General features: G+C 45.6%; 1 protein-coding gene across 1 annotated transcript in view; it reads left to right on the top strand.

Moving 5' to 3' along the window:
- adgrl1a (adhesion G protein-coupled receptor L1a) overlaps window positions 1–21,443 on the top strand; it is a 47,212-nt gene that overhangs the window by 7,355 nt on the left and 18,414 nt on the right. The window contains exons 2-5 of the mRNA XM_029508641.1: window positions 4,881–5,094; window positions 6,315–6,424; window positions 12,940–12,954; window positions 21,058–21,265. Of these exons, the coding sequence (XP_029364501.1) occupies window positions 4,881–5,094; window positions 6,315–6,424; window positions 12,940–12,954; window positions 21,058–21,265 (547 nt within the window). The remainder of the gene's footprint in view (window positions 1–4,880; window positions 5,095–6,314; window positions 6,425–12,939; window positions 12,955–21,057; window positions 21,266–21,443) is intronic.

Below are 21,443 nucleotides of genomic sequence, written 5' to 3'. Positions count from 1 at the left end.
AAAATAGTCACCCATTAGCTTCAATGCCCTTAAAGTACATTTTAGGAATGATATTATAACAAAAATTCACCACAACCAAAACGCCTCGCTCCAGTAATGTGTTTCAGCGCTATGCTAATGAGTAGCATTACAGGATGACTGCTGGAACAGACAAAGGGGCTAAGAGAGGCTCATCACATTTCGTCCCCCAAAAGACAGTCAATCAGCCAGTTAACAAGTCAGCCTTATGGCCACATGTGTAATATGTCCTATTGCGACTCATTTGTAAAGTTGGAATCACAGTCTCTGGCTACCTGCAAGGCCAAACCTTCTCATTCAATTATTTCAAAGAAAACACACTGTAGAGGATCTGTGATAACACAGTCCAAGTTTAAATTGTCTGAGACATTTAAATCAAAGTGCTTTTATATCTGAAAGCACACAGCTGATGATGGAAAGTTGTTTGAATGAAGAGAAATTTGTTCATTCATGCTGGGAACATTTCAGAAGTCTAAACGTAGCCCTCGGAGTGAAGGGGCGGGGGTAACACATTTCCGTGTAACTTTCCATCACTGTTGGTCACAACTCTTGATGCACGTCATGTCTCCTGCTCCTCCATCTCCAGAGGATGTTGGATCGTTGAAAAAACGTTTTTGTGCATGTGTGTCTGTGTGCGTGCAAGTGAGAATTGATGTAGTGAGAGAAAGAGAGAGTGTGTGAAAGTGTGTGTGCAAAGACTAGTTTGGCAACTGCAAAATTATGTTCTTGTCTGAGGGTCCAAGCATCTATCCACCCTCAGGCCTTAATTACTGTGTGAGGATAATGACTCAAACCCAATCAGTCCTCTCTTTCTCTCTTGCTCTTAATTTGTACAGAGCTTCTATTATGAAGCCAACTGTTTCAGTCCGTAACACCAGCTGCCTGGAGTTACATGATGCCCCTGGTGTGTGTGTGTGTGTGTGTGTGTGTGTGTGTGTGTGTGTGTGTGCACGTACACATCCCTGTCTAAAGGAGAGGGATGTATCTGAGGTCAGGGTTAGGCGTTTATTTCTGATGGTTAAGGTGGAAGTAAAGGACGAAGGTATGGGTTGTGTCAGCATGTGTCCTCACAACTCAGGTTTTGTGCGTCTACGACAGAGAGAGATGTGACTTTCACACTACCATGTCCACGCAAATCAGCCTGTATAGTTATTGAATTGGCTTATTTTATGTCATCATCAGTCTGTGACAATTGGTAACCATCTCTCGGTAATGGCAGACATAAACAACAGAGGTTTATATACCGTGGGAAATAAGTCACAGTCTCACGCTGAAGGATTAGTTGCACCCATACATATGGCTGCTGCTGAGAAATGCACTCTGTCATCCAGCTATTATCCAGAGTATGACAGGCACAGCTAAATAGGCGTGTGAGTGTGAGTTTGTGTGCATCTGTGTGTTCGTTGGCTAAAGAGACCCTGAAACGTTAATGGATTCCTGCAGAGTGAAGGACAGTCGTAGCCCGTGGCCAGTCCGAGCTTATCCTCTGCTCATCTCATCTCAGCGCAGCTCAGAGCTAGCCACAGCTCCAGCTAGGCCTCAGGCCATCTGGCTGACACACAACCATGCACACACACTCTTTGTCAGACAGACACACACAGACATTGATTCCCTGAAGTGAAGTCCCATACTTGTTTGTGAGCACACCATTCAAAAAGTATCTATGAAAGGTGTGTCTTTGCTGTATTTACATAGAGAACTCAACCTTAAACCTGGATTTTGTCAAACTATGAGTGCTTAGGTGTGAAAAATGTAGGTGTGAAAGATGATTATAATATGGCAGAAGAAGAGATTTGTAATAGTGCCAGAAATAGACCAGTTATCATGGTTACTGCCATCATTGAAGAGTACTGTCTCAATAATGGCTGTGCTCAATTATGGCTAAATATACACTCTAACAGCTGTGCCACAAAAATGAGCACCTGAAAAAGCCAATGGATCTTGGTTCTCTTGGTTCATATATCAAATTCACTGTGAATTAGACTTGTTTGGTTCTTTATTTGTGTACATCAGGTTTAAAGCGTTACCGTGACCCGCGATATTTATTTTCGGCCCTTCCCTCCGGTGTCTTCATTAAAGTTAGCTCAGTTTGACTAAATAAACAATGTTGTAAAAGACATAACTATGGCAACAAGCTGAAATTATCCACACAATAATAAACTGAGCAGCATAAGTACCAGCGATGAAACAGGCGGCTTTTGGTGAAAATCATGCTGAAAATATCTGTATATTTATTCGCTGCTGTCAAAACAGCCCAAACCCAGCTGAACCAACAGCCAAAAAATAAAATGTAATCAACAGTTTCTTGGGCTGTTTTGCTGAAATGCTGAGGCCCTCATTTGGTGCTATTTGCATTAGCGCTTAGTAGTGTGGCAGAAGGCCCTGTGAAGCCAGATCTGTATACCACAGAAAGTGTATGTAAAATAGTTTGAAAGTGTGATCTTCCCCCTCCGTTAGGGGCTAATTTTCCCGTTGTGTTAGTTTATCGTGTAAGTGGAGTGAGCGTCATCACTCCTGGTGGCTCCTCAGTTTCACTCTCCTCTTGGCTTGCTGTGTGGTTCTAATCACTGGCCAGCTGTACACTGCTGTGTAGTTACACCACAGGGTAGTTAAGAGAACAGGCCACACACTGACACAATGTATTGTAATCCCACTGTGACACCAGGGCTGTGTGTATGCATCCATGTAAGTATGCGTGTGCTTCACTATGAAGGTGCACACTCATCTGCCCAGTTTGTCTGCGTATGTGCTAATTTGCTTGTGTGGCTTTTTGCATTTGTGTGGGGAGTTGTTTGTCTGGCCTCGCCTGCTGTTTGCATCTCTGTGTGCTTTAATTAGTATGCGCTTTTGCATCTAGGCCTTTGTGATTTGGCACAGGCACTGCATGCTGGCGAGGCATAAAAGATTTGAAGTCTGTCTGTGCTAGTCATTCAGCCTTAATGCCGTTAGTTACACAACTGAACTCAAGTCCCCGCTGCATAAATGGGTGGCATTTAGAAATATGAGCAAGTCCAATGGCAGTGAATCATTTAGCGCATCGCTGCAGAGCATGTCTGGGATGACTGACATTGACATTGACCCAGATGGGCACTCCTCCTGAATGGGTAGTGGCTGAAACCTAAGTAGTGTGATAGCTCAGAGTCAGGAAGGGAAAACAGGCCTGCTCTGTTGGTTTCAGCACAGTAGTGGGGGAGCGGGGCTGACTCACTGCCCCCGTCTGCTGCCGAGGCCGTCTGGCAGGGGGAACGCCTCAATTTATCAAGAAATCTTCTAAATTCCACCCTACTTGAGTTAAGCCAGTAATAACATGCTCAAATTTGACAATATGCCCACTATTAGCCTGATATGTGCCGCGTCCTCCTTTCTGACATTGCAGAGCTTAGTCAAGGCCCTCTGCTCCTTCTGGTGGACAGTTCTGTCTGCCATTCTCTGGTTGTAGTTGATTTAGTCTTTTTTTTTTTTTTTGCCAAAGCAGGTTTCTGACTGAATGATAAGATCTGGAAGCATCAGCGGCAGCCATGATAAGCGCAGAATGAATTTACTAAATGCTAACTGAAAGTGCTTCACCGCTTCTTTTCATATCTCCATTTGCACAGTGAACAGCATCCTTTACTGAAGGAAACGAAATAATACTCCCTTCCATCCTAACACTAAAAACAAAGCACCATCGTAGTGCCATCACTTCATATCCATGTGAATGCAAAAACAACAGAGCATGTTTTATGTTATAGACGCCTTCCAAATTGTCTTTCATGGCCGTGTCTGATATCATGATGTTTTCTGTGGAGGTTAAGGAAAGGTGGTTAGGAAAGGAGATATTTTGGACTTTCTTGCTGCTGTCTCTGAGACAGCTCCAGCGCTTGATGTTATTTTCCCGAAAGGAGTTTTGTCAGTTCAGGACCATGGACAGCAGCTCTTGCAGTCGCTGGCAGGAGCGAAGTACAAAGAAACTCCAATCGCTCTCCAGCTCACTCTATATGTCATATCTGTCTGAGCCTCTGTCTCCCCCTAAACACTAAAGGAAGTCAGCAGCCATTTTGTTATGTTATTTTTTTTATTCTTTATTTATTAATTTTTTTTTTTGGAAGGGTGTGTGTGATGTGGACTGTAGAGGCAGTTGGAAATGTATGCAGCGATGGAGAGAGCTGGAGAGACGGCGAGTGTCTCTCTCAGCACCTCTTTGCAGTCCTCTTTCATGCCTCTCAGCCTGGCGCAGCGATTAACCCTGAGTACCACGCTGTTCCTGCTGACCCCTTCGCACCATTGCTGGCTGCTGCAGTACAGTGACATGCCTCTCAGTTGGCTGATTAACAGCAGTGGGTGTACATATGGCGTACACAGCAGAGGTGAAGGTGTACAAAGACATTATTTCTCTTTTTTTTTTTTTTTGCGGGTCCTACTATTCCTTTCCATCTTACCCCGAGTGAATCCCAAGGCGCAGCTCTGACGCTTTGTTTTGGTAGCATAAACTATGGGGTGCTCTTAAGGACACACAGCCCTTTCTGGTGTGGGGATGACTATGATGAGCTGTTGACGGGCTCTGTGTAGGAGTTTAATTTGTGAAACTCTCAGTTTATTTCACAAGTAGTGAAATAACTGCAGAAAAATCTTCATGCCAGTATGTGATCAACAACGTTCCAACAGACTGTGTATCAGCAGTATAGAAATATTAATACTCGAGTCAATATTTGCTAATTTGTGATTTTACTTGAGGACAATGGGAGAAGTCCTCATCCGCCTGCCAGACAGTCAGACAGTACACTTCATATTTACAATGTGGTAAAATAATGAAGTGCCCCCTAAAAGTATTAAGGCTCAGTGAATCATCAATAACTTTGCCTCTCTCCATCTTTCCACTCCAGCTCTGAGCCGGTCAATGATGCCCTTCGGCCTGATGCGTCGAGAGCTGGCCTGCGAAGGCTACCCGATCGAGTTGCGCTGCCCTGGAAGTGATGTCATCATGATTGAGACGGCCAACTACGGCCGTACCGATGACAAAATCTGTGACGCAGACCCCTTCCAAATGGAGAATGTGCAGTGCTACCTGCCAGACGCCTTCAAGATAATGTCACAGAGGTAATTATTGATCTGTTTGGATCTTCTGTACATGTTTCTAATGAGCCAGCGTCTGTTATTGTTTCCAGAAAACAGGATACTAATTCACAAGAGGATTTGTCGAGGAACTCCCGCTTGTTAATAGCTGTTGGTGTCTTCAGGTGTTGACGTTTCGTGTAGAGTGCTGAAGGCAGCATGCTTGGTCTGTGCGGAGCATCATGACATCTTGGTGCGTGGTGATGTCTATGTTTGGCGGTGCATACACTACCAGTCCAAGGTTTGGACACACTTTCTCATTCAAATGAATAGGACAGTGTGCCCAAACTTTTGACTGGTAGTGTACATGCAAGCTGTGTCTGCACAAGTATGTGTATATTTCTGATTGTTGCAAGGGTATTTGCAGGATTTCCTACAGCTGCTGCCTGTGTTTGTGCTCAGCATCTGCTTCCTCTGAGCTCAGATCAATGGAAGCCCTCTCTCAGCTATCCATCACACATGTAATGGAGGCACGGAGTACTGGGTTGGGAAGAGAGAGCTTGGGGGGGGGGGTGAAGAAAAGATTTGAGGGGTTAAAGGAAGGAGGGAGACTGCTAGAAATGATGAGGTGATAGAGCGAGTGCAGCAGAGATTTGAGATATGAGGGAGAGACAGCACAGGCAAGAAATGCTAAAAGCTGGATAGAGGAGGATTATGTGACGAGAATAAGTGACTACATGTGTGGGGATGTGTATCCATTATTCTTTGTGAGTCTGTGTTTCTGTTTCTTGGGGTGTGTAAACGTGAGAAGGCATGCAGTGATGTGGTTTAGATGTAGGTATTATGTGCCTATGAATGTTTTCCCCCCAGTGTGTGGTGTAGAGTATTTTCCATATCCCCCCTCGTCCTTCCCCGTTCTCTCACCTCTAATTGCTCCCACTCACAATCCCCCAGGAGAGGCGGCTCTTACGTCACTCACCCTCTCTCTGCCTCTTCCCTCCCTCCTTTCCTCCCTCTCTGTTTCCCACCTCCCCTCGGGTGCAGCTGTCACATGATCTAGTCTAGTGTGAAATTACTCCCTTACCTACCATTTTCTCTGTCTTTCAAAGCCTGAAGATGTTTGGATTTTTTTCGGGGGGGGCGATTGCACCCACTTCTTTTTGTCTTTCTTACAATGCTGCTCGTTTTTTTTGTTTGTTTGTTATTTTTTAGCACTTACTTCCTCCCTTCTCTGTCTCTTTTCTCCCTTCTGCCTCCTCTCACAGGTGTAATAACCGCACTCAGTGTGTGGTGGTAGCGGGGTCGGATGTGTTCCCAGACCCCTGCCCAGGCACCTACAAGTACTTGGAGATCCAGTATGAGTGTGTCCCATACAGTGAGTACTGAGTACCCGTCACCTCCTCACATCTCCCCACCCCCTCACCCCATTCACCGCCCTTCCCATCCCTCCCTTTACCCCCCCACCTGAACCTCCTGCCCCCTCTACAACCCCTGACAAAAAAGAAAAAACAAACAAACAAAAAAAAAAAACAAAACAAACAAAAAAAAAAACACAACAAATGACATTCCTACATTCACCCGTGCACACTTGCTCTCTCTGGCTTCTTTCAGACACAAGCAAAATGAAGAAAGTCATCCTCAGCCTCTCTCTGTCGCTCTCTTCTTTCTGTCTTGTACATTTACACGGCACAGAGACACACACATGCACACACACACACACACACACACACACACACACACACTCACACACAGAGTTCTAAACCTTTTTTCCTCATCGACAGAGCGACACACCAGTAGCTGAGAGGGATTTTCACATGGGGGAAGATGCTCCATGAACACATGGTCCGATAAGCACTTCACACACACCCGCTGCAAACACAGGCTCAGCCCTTATTGGTGATCACAGCAGTGTAACACACACCGCCCGCTCTCACATACTGATTGACCCATGGGGCATGCTACTGCCTTTATCTTGTGCCAAACACCTTTGCTGTCCCTCTGATTTCCAATAAAAATTAAAATTGGGCGCAGTGAGACTAGAAGGCAGGGGGCGTTGTGTGTATGCCACACCTCACAATGGGGATGTTAACACAAACAGCAAAGGGCTTATTTTAGATCACATGACCTGGAGCATCACACATTTTAATGTCCCCATGGTAACGGCTGACTGCCTCGTGGCCCTGCTCAGAGCTGTGTGGAGGTGTGGCAGACACACACACACACACACACACACATTTACTTCACACTCGCAAAAAGGAGACACAGAGTTGTTCACCCCCACCATCCTGATGCTTCCTCCACCAAGGAATCACACACACACACAAACGAGAGCACATTCACACAGTCGAAGGAGCAGACACAGCAAGGCTTATATGGTGTTGTGTTGATCCTCGCTCATGTGAAACTCTCCGCTCAGTCTCCCCTCCTCCCTCTCATGTATTATTACTCTCAGAATTGATCCCCTCGCTCTGCAGGAGCACTTGGTTGGAGGGGAGGCACAGCGATGCTTCCCTCCACCGGGCAGAGGCAGAACTGGGTTGTAGGAAGGGGTGGATGGACATGTGAGGGTGCTTGGGGTTGTTTTGGGGGAGGGGGAGGTAGGACATGGGTCTTCTTAGGGTGCAGATGGGGTTCGGGATGATTCTCTCTGCTTTTTCCTCAGGTGCTGATGGCGAGCCACGGGATCCACGCCTAGCAGCTAACCTCCTTTCACTCTCCCTCACCCTCCCTTTGCTTATTATCTATCACAGTCACCACCATCTTTTTTCTTACCGTGTAACTCCTCTTTTCCTGTGTTCTGCTTTTCTCTCTTTTACCTCTTATCTGGACTCCAAGGTCTTTAATCTCCATCTATTGCCCCATTTCTCTCATTCTTCTATTTTTACTCCATCCATCAGTCTGCCATATGTTATCATTCTGTCTCTACTGCTGTCCCTGTTTTTTTTTTTCTTCTCTTTTCTTTTCTTTTACAGGTGGAGTGAATATTCAAACCATTCAACCCATTAAGCTCTGATGGGGAAGCTCAGAGAAACTCAGGGACTTAAAAGCAGCTCTTTCAGTCTTTGCCCTTCCTCTGCTCAGTGGTTTTATGCCCTCGGTTTACCTTTTTAGCGACTTTGTTGAGTCAGGTTGCAGCCACACTCAGAGATAAGAAGAATTTACCTGGGTGTCTTGCCTTTGGGGATTATTCTCTGGTGTGAAGCTTTTCTTCACAACCCTCCAAGTGGCAACAAGTATTCTTCTCAAATCTGCTCTTCCCTCTCCTCTCCTGCCTTTCAGTCGATGTTAGTTGCGGTCGGATTGCCCCTCTCCAGTAACATGACTTTGTTTGTCAGTCGTTAGTGAGTCCTGTGCTTCAACTTTCCTATCTTCCATAGGAAGAGAGTGGGGGGTGGAGGGGGTGGGGGGGGGGTGTGTCATAGCACAGCTTAGTTGCACCTGCAGCCATTTCCTCATACATTTTAACCTTGTCTTTTTTCTCCTCTCACCACACATGGGAGCTTGTTCTCATCCCACGAGGCAATCAAAGGGATGATTAAATAGCTGCTGACTTGCATTTCTCTTTCCCGTGTTTTGAAAAAACCTTTCTTGATTGTGTGTGACGTGGAACGACTTAGGAAATTGGGAGCTGATCCCTCTATGATGAAAAGTCCACGTCTGTCTGAGGTGACAAAAAAGAGCCAATTACGGCTGTCCTCTGCCACTCTCCTCCACTGTAGAGACATAACCATGCTACTCTCATCCCAAACACCCTCGCTCACACAGACACACACACACACACAGGAGCATGTGTGCGCGACTCACTCTGCAGCTGCTCTATGTGTTTGTGTTGGTCTGACAAACTAAATATGACCTGACACATTCAGGCTCAGAGTTGGAACTGTTCATCCCAAAATCTAGTCACCGCAGCACTAAACGCCACTCAACTCGGCCACTTTTAATTACCAGGAGAGGGGCTGCGTCGCTCTCTTCAGTTCTGCCTCAGCAGAGATTTGTCAAGATTAATTGAATTTGCTGTTGCTAATCGCTCTGGTAATGCCCCATCGTTCAGGTCTGGGAACACTGGGCATTCTGGCATCATCCAAGGCTGACACATGTTTTTCGCCAGATGTGTTGACAAAAAGGTGAACAATACAGAGATGATATGTAAAGGTTGGGTGTCACAGCAGCTGAGATGCTATGACAGCCATGTTGATGGGTGTGGTGTGATGTGACAGGGTCCTCTATGTGCGTGTCACACAGGCGTCATGTTACCACTCACCTGAAATGGCAAGGTGACAGCCAGAGTCGAGCTGACACACGCACACCTACACATCTACACGCACACACACCTTCACTGGCTGATCTCAGACAAGGGTCCAGAATGTGTGTGTATGTGTGTTGGTGTGCGTGGGATCGTCTTGGCAAAATGCAACATTCGCTTACAAGTCAAATTATATCTCATTGAGCCAAAAAGCCCTGCAAGGCCTCCCCGCCACAAACCATTGTTTTTGCAGGCCGGAACAGAGCAAGACAAAACGGCTCAACTGAACTCCCATTTCACACTGTCACAGCCGGCTGTGGCCAGCAAGATTCCATTAAGACATCACAGATCCATGCACACAGCTGCAGCATGTACTCGCTGCAGTGGAAACCCTACACTGTAGTTTTAACAGATATAGGAGATATAGGTCGAGAAGTCTACCTGCCCCCCCCACCCTCAGGACACTGTGCTACATCATTATTGATTCGTAATGCTCTCACTGGGGTCATCCATGCTAGGTATTCCAAAGCCATTAGAGCTAGTGTTGTGTCGCTGCTATTTCATCAGCTGTGATTTATCTTGTTAATATGCACAGTGGAGGTAGCTGAAGAACTAGCTTTAAAAGTGCCCAGTCAGGCTGCACAGTAGAGATTCTGCAGAGTATCTTAGGTGGCGCCATATTCTTCACTTTAACACTCATATTTTCTGACTATGGCACTGTTTCACTTTATAAAATTGATTCTTCCCCATAAATGTATTCACCAGAGCCTATTCATTACAAGGCATCACTTTTTGGACACAAAGCCCCTGGAAATGATAGTTGACTTGTCGGGAAGAGTTTGTCAGTGAAAGGAATAATGGCATTGTAATGTGACAAGTTTTCAGGGGAGGAGAGGAAACACTTTGATGTAGATGAAAATGAAATTCTATTAATATGTATAGGAGCACCATTAGACGTGGAGTCCATAAATGTTTGTTGAATGAGAAGCAAAGGGCTTTTCTCACATCATGGAAAGGGATGACACTACTGTGAAAATGCAAAGTGAGAGAAAGAGAAAACAGAGACGAGAGAGAGTACAGAGGAAGCCGGAGAGGCTAAACTATCTTTTGGCACCATGAGAGACACAGAGGAGGCTAAGTTGTCCCGCAGTACTCCAACAGTATGTGTATGTGAGTGTGTGCATTTGAAAGTGTGTTTCTAGCTGAACTCATTAGTGTGGGAGTAATTGATAGGGTTGTAGAGAACGCTGAGCAGAGTGATTAAGGGGAGGGAGGCCAGTGGCTTATTTCTCAAAAGAGCCCTGAAAGAGAAATGCTGAATGAATCACACAAACAACCAAGGTGGCCTTAAACTAACCTCCTGCTCACTGCGCGGACGGTGTGATGAGTTTCTCTGTCTTTTCTCTGCATTTGTGCGTGTGTCCTTAGCTGTGTGTAATGATCTTGTGCACGCATGTGTTTAGGCTGAGTGTCTATTTTTCAGGGCAACCAAGAACAGAAGAAATGGAGTGAACTGACTCAGGTTTTGCACTACCTATTTTTCTTTTTCTCTTTCTTTCACTCTCTTTCCACAGCATTTAAGAGGTTCATCTCTCTCTCTTCATCTCCAGCTGCTGTTCAGCTCACATTATTTTCTTCCTCCTTAGGCACACACACAGTGGTCCTGCTGTAATATTGCATTTAGCATGTCATCTTTAATGAATATAACTTCAGACTTCTGAAGTTGGTTCTTCCCCACAAATGTTCTGTGGTCAGTAGCTTCCTCAAGGCAAAACTCAATGTATTCAAGCTCTGCTGATCTCTGGTCTTTCCATGCACCTCTTGCAGTTATTACAGCGAGGATGAAAGCTCAAGATGCTCTCTGGCCAATCTCCCCCCTCCCCTAACCTTGCAGCTAATGATTGCACTCGCAGTTGGTGGTGCGGCTGTAATGATTTCTTGCCCCCCTCTTGCCCAAGCTTCACAGGACTCAGTTTCATAATTCTGCCATGTTTACCCCTCGAGGGTGAAAATGGCTTCCATCCCCCAGGTCTTCATGGAGGTTACCTGTCCAGTTTGATCTTTTTGATAAGATTAGAAAAGATTAATGTGGTCGCCAATGCTGCTGATGCTGCCAATGCCAGTACTGCTGCCAAGATGCAAGGCCATCCCCCACACAGATCAGGGTATTGCTGCTAACACTCTCTTTATACTCTTTACATCTCTCTCTTGCACCTTTTTTTTCTTTCTTTCTTTATGGGCAACCCCTACGAGGTGCCTTGACTATTTCACAGGGCTCCCTGGGCAACATCAGACTTCCTGCAACACACTCGCGACAATCACGCTCACAGCAGGGGTCCACCAGCGAGTGCCTTTTGACACGTTTCATCCCTTGAGACATGATCCACTTGCACACCACTTGTGCCTCAGCAAACACAGAGCAAAAGCGTGTGCCACTGCCTGTAATATGAAAGGCGGAGCTGCAGATCCTTTCTTACTCCTCCTTGAGTCTCAAGCTGCTCACTGACCTCCCCAAGCGCGACAGTACAAGCCAGTACAAAAACAACGCTGTGGGATGTCGAGGGAGCCACGCCTTACCTGCTCGTGTCCGCTGAGGCCTCGGTGGTACTCATCACACCAACCTATTGATTTGTGTGTGATGAGTTCTCTGTAGAAATTTTTGTCTCATCTCTCTTTCGCCTACAGTTTTGGATCTTGTTTTTTTTTCTCTCTCTCCCTTCCCCCCATGGTGTCTTTTGGTTTCTTTCTGTGTTTCTGAGACGTTCCACTCTGTCAATCCCTCCCCTTACCCTGTTGTTTGTTCTCTTTTTCTTTGATGAGCTAGCATCGGCCAGGCGAGCTGGCAGCTCCCCATTGATTGGACGGTCGATGGGTTTAGTGTTTTTGCTGGCTTCTATAGTGAGCATCCTGACTCTGTAAATTGAACAAAGCCAAAAGCACTGCTTTCTTTAGATCAAGGGACCACAGTCAACACAGACTGCACATGGAGAAATGGGCATGCAGTGATCCCCCCCAAAGACATCTAGCCACAGATGGAGACTTTGTCACCACCGCCTCTCCATTCATACCCCTTTCTCTTTCTCTGCCTTTCCCACTCTTTGTCTACTTCCGCAGCCGAAGAGGACTCCGGTACGATGATGCTCTCTCCCTCTCTCTCTCTCCAACAGGTTCCTGGGGCTGCACTTTCGGCGCAAGGGATAGTGGGAGGGCAGACGGGAGGGATGTGGCAATAAGAGGGATGGAGGTGGGGGTCGAGAGTGCGTGGTTGGGGGTGGTTTGTGTTGTTTGGGGATTATTGATAAAGCTGAAATGAAATGGAAATGGATTTAAACCCAGGTCAGGCCATTTTTCCCTCCTCATTTTCCATTTGAGCCATCCTTTCTCTGAGTAGCCAACCATAACACAGACAGATAACTTGCTTTAAAAAAAGAGAGAGAGAGAGAGAGAAAGGACAGCATTTTATTTAATCTCAATTTTCTCTTTTTTCCTGCACCTGTTTTTTTCATTCTCTTTACTTTCCCTCTCTCTCTCTTTCTCTCTCTCTCTCTCTCCCTCTCTCTCTCGCTCTCTCTCTCTCTTCCTTACTGTCTCTACTTCTCTTTTATCTTCCTATCTCCTTCTTTCTCCTTTTTCCGATGCTTGAATAGAAGTGGATCAAAAAGGTAAAGACCACAATGAACATAACAACCACAGCTCGCCCCTTCCTCCTCCCTACTCCTCCTCCTCCCTTGTCTCTCCTTTCCTCTTCCCATATCCCTTCCTAACCCAGCACCTTGTGTAGTGGTCATGTTTGATGTTGATATCCCTCCCTTTTCTTTCTCGATTTCTCTAATCGCCTCCTCTCCCCTTCTCTTTCTATCTCTCTTGGACTTATAACCAAAAATCTAAAATCCTTCTAGATTTCCTCCTTGGTTCTGATGACACCAGCCTGACCTGCACGCACGCACACACATACGTGTACAAAAGCACTTGCACCGTTACACAAAATTGCATCATGGGAGGTCAGTCCAGTATCTATGAGAGATAAACGAACAATTAACTTCATTCCTTTCCTGTACGAAGTAGCACTTTTCAGCCCAAATTTACAGACAGCATACATTTCTAACATCTCATGGATGGCAAATCTCTCCTCTTTTTCCCATCCATTTCAAAAACCACCTCTTCTTTTCACCGTTGCCTCAGACACACACACTTGATAAATCACATTTCCTCATCACATTTCTTCAGTGCTGCTCCGCTCATTTGGCTCTTGCTGTTTATTTGTCCCTCCAGATGTAAGAAAAACTATCCTTCCCTTTCTCTTTACATCACTCAGCTGCTCCTTTTCTCCATATTGTGTTTCTTCCACTTTTTTCTTTTCTTTTTTTTTTTTTTACTTTTTAGTTTCTCAGGACTGATTAAAAGTTTGTTGATGGTGTAATCTAAACAAAAAAAAACTTCATTTAAAGACAATACATTAACTGGCCAAAGTTGCTCTCAGATCATTCTTACAATATCCCATTTTCAGGTGCTTCAGTGTCTTTCTGTCATTATGTCTCTCTTCCCTTATTTAATGAATCACACTTCCATTCAGCTCCTTTTCTCTCACTGTCCTTAGACTTATCTGCTGATTTCTCTGTTGTGTTTCTCATCCTTTCTTTCTCCTGTACTCTTTCTTTCACCTTTCTCCGATTGGTTTATCTCTCAGATCACATCTGGCCATCACAACCAGTCGAGGCTCTTTTAAACATTTTTTACACTGCTCCTCTCTTCCTCTCCTCTCCTTCTCTCCCTTCTTTTTCTACAGTTTATCACCTCTCTGATTTCTTGGTTGCACATGCACCGTGAACTGTTCTCCTTACACCTGTCCACATCAGTCAGTCCCTCCTGGTTCCTTGTGTGTTCAGCTCCTAAGGGGAAGGAGAGGGGAGGGGACGTGGAAGGGAGGTGTATCCTTCGTTTGGAGTGCTCCTGCTGTTGTTAAGGCCTCTCTACTGCAGCCAAGCCCTGCCAAGAGTGCTGCTAAAGAGCCCCAATCAGTATGGCCGGGCACCTCAATCACTACCATCTTAAAGCACAGAGACAGACCTGACCCATATCTGAGGTCAGGCTGAGAGTAGTCGCCATCGTTGCCAGGTTCCCAATGAGCCCTAGCTCCCCTTCTCCAGTCCCCACCTTCCTCAACTCTCCCTGAACCTTGTCCCCTACTCACATCTGTCTCAACCCTGGCCATTTCCCTGTCTGGCCCCATGGCTGGATCCATATGTTAGAGGAATTAACTCATGTAGAGGTTGCCATTAACTGGTTTATGGACCTCTTTGTCTGGTGTCATGTCCATGGCTTTTCATTAACATGGATCATTGTCTCGCATTTTTCTCCCACCGCAAGCAGCCATTTTAGCTCACTTCCCTGTTTGTGGTGGAATAGGTAGCTACAAAACCCTCCTCCTCCTCCTCCTCCTCCTCCTCCTTCTCCTGCTTGTACCTCACCCAGCTGGTTATATTTATTTACTACTTTCCCTCCCACTAACACCAAAGTGAATCCCCCTTTCCTTTGTCTGCACTCCTGCCCTTATCCACCATAATCCAGCCCCTCACTGTTGTTGAACACACTTCCTTTCTCTGTTTATGGCTGAATTAACATTCCAGACTTCTGTTTTGCCCATGTCTGTAAAATTAATCTTCACTGATTGATCAGCCGATTGACAGATTGGGATTGGGATGATATGCATTGCACAGTGATGGTGTAACACGCAGGAGATCCTGTTCAATGACTGTCCAACACTCTTTCAGCCTACCTACTGTCACGCTATTTTAAGACTCTGTTGGCCTCAGTCACCTTTCCTTCCGATCACTGTCTCTGTCCTTTTTCTCACCCTTTTCACTGACAGTCTAGAGGAGTACACGAGCCACGTCATTACACTATTCCGTTTATCAGTGCTGACATGACCAAACAAGTGTCCGCCATATTTTCTCACCTTCAGTCTGTTTGCTTCTAAAGGAAAAAGGGCGAGAGAAGGAAGCAGTGTTTGACTACTGTGCACATACCTGGTATTTCCATGGAGACCGTCATGCAAGCAAGGACAAAACTATCGCTCATACAACCGTTTAGCTAGCTGTGATTTGGAAAAATGAGAGGAAATGAGCAAGAGACCACTGCGTCGTGTGACAGGATAGCACAAAGACTGGCTGCTGGTGGAGAAAGAGAGGGAGCACAGCCGGTCGCTATAGAGACGATGAGTCAGGCAACATCACCTCATTACGAATGACCCACCACACACAAGCAGTCATGTGACCGAGGCAGCGCAGACACCCTATTCACTAACACAGGGAGATAGGGAGAATCGTGAGGGATTGACTCTACATGCAGAAGTCATTGCATTGTTAGAGCCAAAGAACAGAGAGGTGAGTGAGGCAGGTGGTCATGAATATCAAACACGGCGGTTTGGTTTGGGACCGTTATGGAGGGACAGCACCTCAGGGAGGCCTGATTCAGAACAGCAGAGAGGAAGCAGGGACATGTGGGGTGGTGGCAGGCTAGGCTAATGTTACAGCAGTGCAGGCCTACCGTTACCCCACCGCTCAAGGCAGCCAGCACAGGGTGTGTCCCTCTGTCGTCTACTGTGTCCACAAACTGTAGCCTCTGCAACCATGTCCATGACCAACTTTCCTGTCACTCAGTGTCAGTTTCACCCCAAGGCAGATAAGACTTTGCTTTCAATGGACGGTATCTCTTGCTGTTACTAGCATTTGGTCTCAGTGAAGGGTACTCTCTGGGGTGAATGTTTGGGTTGATAAAGGTGCCAGTTTGACACCTGCCTCTTCCACTGTCTGGACAGTGTGTTCTTGTGTGCTTTGTTTAAGAGCTTGTGTGTGTCCTAGGGGTGTATGTCTGTGTGTATATATCCGTGCGCGGCTGTTTGTACTGTTTTGTGTTTTTTTTGTTTTTTTGTTTTTTTTTTTTTACTGCCATGACTTGACCCCCTTGTAGTCTAAAAGGAAGCGGAAACACAATGGGAGCCCTCCCCTTCTCCCTCCTTGTTGCTGTCTTCTTCTCTCTGTCACGATGTCACTCCTCAGCAGATTAACTCACTCCTAATTCTCATTTCACAGGAAATAACCTATTTACTCTGTCTTACTCCACTCCTCACTCTCCTCTTGTTTGCACACACAGAACACGCTCACCTCCTTCTTCACGCTTTCTTCTCTCTGTCTGCTTCTCTCTCTGAAGTGCACACATGCATGCGCACACATGCTTACACACACACACACACACACACACACACACACACACACACACACACACACACACACACACACACAAACACAAACCACACATACACTACCATCAGGAGACAGAGTCAACAGTCAGTCGCACACTTACCCTTAAACCCATTAACTGTCCAGCATGGATGTAGGGTACCATGCCATGCTCCGTTCTGCACCCTGCTGCCTGCATCCTGCACCTGCCAGTAACAGGTGTGGGATTCAATTAAAGCAGCATGCTCTCAGCAGTCAGTCCTGTGAGCGGGACATGACTGCGGACTGGGCAAAGGCGCGAGCCAGCAGAGCCCTCAGATCCCTGTAGCTAAGAAAAAATCCAAAAACATAAATACCACAAGGACACCACTTTAGAAACAGCTGCCAGCCAATGACAGGGGGTGTTTAGATCATCAAAGTCGCACATTAACCATCACCATGATGCTGTCACATCAGACATGAAAACATGGTGGATTGTAGAAGACAACCAAAATGAAAAGTCTAAATTTAGCCTAAAGCTGTCAGCGCTCACTTTTAATTGCATTACTAGTCGATCACAAACTGTCGTTAGACACTTATGGGAGATATTTACTGTCGTTTTCTGAAAAGTTCTGGCGCTTTCATCATTTTATACTGCAGCCTCATATTGACAAGCAACAGCTGACCTGTGCCTGAGAAAGGGATTATGGAGATAAATAGCCAATTATTACAGCAGTATTTCCCTGTATGTGTGGTAGTAATTGGCACGCTAGAGTATGATAGCTACAGCCTGGGTTTTAATCCCTGATAAGGTAAGTTTCATTAGCCATCTGGCTAGTTTGTAAGGTAAAGAAGTGTCTGCGCTGCCTTGTGACTCCACTTGGATGATCATGACTGTGAGATTTTCATCAGCACCCAAATAGGAATTAATCTATTAATCTAAGTATCTCACATAATCCTAGATGGCTCTTACCCCAGCTAACCTGCTCTTGCCAGACTAGGATAATGCCTAATCTCAAGGAATACGCCTAATGCTTAATGCCTAATTCCTAATACCTCATTCATACTGTGGTCATAATAGCCTCTTGTACTACAGACTTTACTGCTAGGGTTTGGCTGCTCTGGCTTCCCGCTGCTACAATCACCCTTCACAGTTTGAGCGAGAGAGGGGGAGGCAGAATGAGGGAGAGGCAGAGAAGACTAGTAAACAGGAAGGCAGCCGGGAAGGCTGGGGTGCTCAGGTCAGAGTTAATGAAGCCCCCTAGGCAGGGTTTGCAGGGTGTGAAGCGTGGCCACTGTTTCTGTTTGGCTTGTGGGTGTGAAAGTGTGTGCGTGTATGTATATGTGTGTGTCCTCCTGGCCTGTGTGTATAGCCTGGAGGCCGCTGATGAGCCCCTTTGACACTGGGCCCAACCAGAGACCGTTTCATTAGAATACACCAAGGCTCACTGAAAGGCAGTCGGCAGGATTCATATCGAAGAGAAGGAAGGCAGAAGGTGACAGACTAGTTAGTCTATGCTGTGCTGCAGAGTTATTGTGATGATCAGGCCAATAGAGTACAGACTGAAAGCAATTTAGGCCAGGGCTGCAAGGTTAGGTGAAATAATGAACAGAATCACATAGTGTTTTTAGAGGGACACTCCGGTGGGCATAACGTGTTAAGAGTAAATTGCATTGCAGACAACAACTATTTTGAAGCTGTGATAGGTTGTAGAGCATTTTCTACCTCTTACCTTTATATTATAGCCAATCGCTGTTAATTATATCATATAACCTCCAAAAGCGTGGATCCAATGCTAACATTTTGCTTGTGTTTTACCCAGAGCTTTAAGCTGATGGCTGGCATGTAACTCCAGCTTGTCAAGTTAAAGCTTGCAGACGTGCAATCTGCTAACATAATGTTAATATATTTAGTATTGGATCATAAAACACCAATAACTTAGATTTACACAGATAAGGTTATGCTCTGTTTTATTGTGCAGTGTTAATAAGCTTAATGGCTCACACCAGTACAAGCCGATACAACATTGACCAAGGTGAATGAATAATAGCGTATTGCAGTGACACCAACAGCACGGATTCAGCAGTATTATTCCTAAATGCCATGTCTTTTATTTTCTTTCTAAGAAATAACAATGACTCCGACTGGTCTGATTTGCTATTTGGATGTTATTATTAGTGTTGTGTAAGATGTATATATATTTAAACACATAAGATCTTTTTTCTTTTTTTCTTTCTTTAATGGAATAGATGGTCATGAGGCAAGTTCTTACAGAGAAGGATATATGTTTATTTACCTGCCATGATACTCTAATGTCGTAATCAGTTTCAGAGGTTCATGGCAATTGTAGAGCTGGTTGCAAGCATGCATATAAATACTGACTTCCTGTAGGCCATCGTGCTATAGAGAACAAGCTTGCATGTTTGTGTTTCTTTGTCCTTTATTTTACCTTGAGGCAGAGTGCTCCTGGCTTTCTTTATGGGTCACCTACATACAGAGCCACAGCTTTTCTTTATGCATGCTGTTTATTTGTCTATCTACAGTAGCATTGCACTTTTGAGGCACGGCCTTATTGCTATTGGTCGTCTTTTTCTCACACAGTAGCTTTTTCCTCTGATAATACCTTGCCCTTTAAGGCCTGTATTTAATTTTTTTTTTTTTTTTAATAGCAAATCTTTTGCTTATTCACAATGCACTCATGCTGTGTCTAGACTGATAAAGATGTCATTTGATTGTGTTGTGACGGAGGGCTGACAAGATGTTAGTCAAGGAATTCATTGTTCAGCTGTCTGAAAGCGCCAGATTTAACCATTGCTCTGAACATTATTTTGCATATTTCAGTCACCCACGTTCATATTTGCAAAGCAAACACCTCAGGCGTCCCCACTCTCGAGCGAAAATTTCGGTTCAACAATGAAGCATGACAAGCCCTCCTCCCTGTGAAGAGTCTGTATTCAGTGTTTGTTTATGCCTGAGCTTGATTAGATTCCTGTTTGGCCGCCTCTCTCAATCCCTGTTGGACCCCTTCAGAAAACAACAGGCTGATTCCTAAGTGGTCTGGTGTACAGATCACCAGCCACTACCAACAGCATCACGACAGAAGGCTATAAGAGAAAGCTGGATTTCCAGAGGCCTGAGGTAACTCCCAGATCTCTCTATTAGGATTCTCCCCCTGCGACAGACTCCATACAATATTCAAGACAGTTTGAGCCTAGACCGATCTGTCACTCTAACAGTCATAGTGTGACAGCGTATGTATGCATGTTGATGTGTGCGTGCATGCTGTGTATTATCTGTGTGCATATTGGGGTGGTATGCATGTGTCTTATCCGCCTGTGCATCCATGTGTGCTGTATGTCATCTGTGTCCAAATGCCCCAGCAGCGTCCAATTAGTTTCAGAGATGCGTTCAATCATGAGTTGACCAGCAGGTGTCTGGTTCTGCCGCAACCTCGAGCCAGGGAACCACATAAATCAGCTGGCAGAGGAGACTTGGGGACTCCTGTTTTTTTTGTAGTGCCTCCGACGCTCTCTCTTTCATTCTCTATCTCACTCTTTCTCTCCTGCTCTTTGTCCCTGGTACGGCTGTGATGTCAGAGTAGCGAGGATGCCAGCAGCCTTTCTCATAGATCACCTGGCACACCCAGTGGTCCCAGGGCAACCTCTCTGTCAGGCAGGGACACGCTGCGTCAACCAGCCAATTTACACCAGTCCCCAGTGGATGACCTCCACCTGCCTAAAGTAGACATCCTGAGTGTGTATGTGTGTATATTAGTGTGTGTCTTGTCTATGTATTTGTGTGTGATTAGTTTATGAATTGTGTTGGAGAGTTTCTGTGTTCACGTGTACATCTATGTCTGTTCGGAACAGGGACTGTGTTTTGTCTGTTTTTGAGCCCTTGGTATGAGTGTGGGTGTATGAGTTGCAGCAGACGAGGAGGCCTGGCCAACCTCACATCATTACCCCAGGATGCTTTTTTCTTTGAGGCATTACTCTTGACTGAGAGCCAAATTTGAGTCCTAATAGAACAAGTTCCGCAATAACTTTACCACCCAGTAGCAGAGCAGGGAAGCAGAGGCTTTTGAAAAAAAAAAAAAAAGTACCATCAAATAAAAAATAGGCCAAGATAAATTAGATTAGAGACTACATCTAAGCCGCGTCAGCAGCCAGAAATCTCCCATTTATCATATCCAGACGCTTTCCAGCCACAATGCTGATGTTCTACAAATGAGCTTTTATATGTTCCTTCATTTTAAATCTGATAATGTACCTCACCTCACTCCCACCTCCTCCCTTCTATCCCGCTCTCCTCCTCCTTTTTGTTTCCTTTTCAACTCTTTACTTACTTTTATCTACTCACATCTTACCTCTGTCCCCTCCATGTCTCTTGTTCCGTATTCTATGGTCTTTGGCCTTTACCTATTCCCTCACTCCCTCCCCTGCCATCTTCATGATATCTTTCACTTTTACAATGCCTTGTTGTCATGTCTTCCTTTTTCTCCCGCTTTTTCTTCTCCTCTCTGCTCCAACACTCCTCTCCTGCTCCAGTCTTTGTATGTCCGGGGACGCTGTTGCGGGTGCAGGCGGCCAGTTCTCTGCAAGAAGCAGAGCACCAAGCAGGAGCGTGGTGTAAAGACCCGCTGCAGTCTGGAGACCGTCTGTACGTCATGCCCTGGACCCCCTATCGCACCGACATGCTGTATGAATATGCCTCCTGGGAAGACTTCAAACAGAACCGACCCACCACCACGTACAAGTGAGGGTGCTTCCCACTGTCCCGGATGATCAAATAGCATCTGCTGCTGTATTGATTTATTTACTTTTGGTGTGGATATGGATGCTGATAGCAGAACGGTTCCACTGTGGCGTCAACTTGCTCACTGTGAAGCTGTCCTGAAGGACTGCATTGTGCAGAGTAGATAAATTGACTTGTT

Source organism: Echeneis naucrates, chromosome 8, assembly GCF_900963305.1.
Source record: "Echeneis naucrates chromosome 8, fEcheNa1.1, whole genome shotgun sequence".
In the NCBI taxonomy this organism is placed as follows: domain Eukaryota; kingdom Metazoa; phylum Chordata; class Actinopteri; order Carangiformes; family Echeneidae; genus Echeneis; species Echeneis naucrates.
This window is presented reverse-complemented; position numbering and strand designations above follow the sequence as displayed.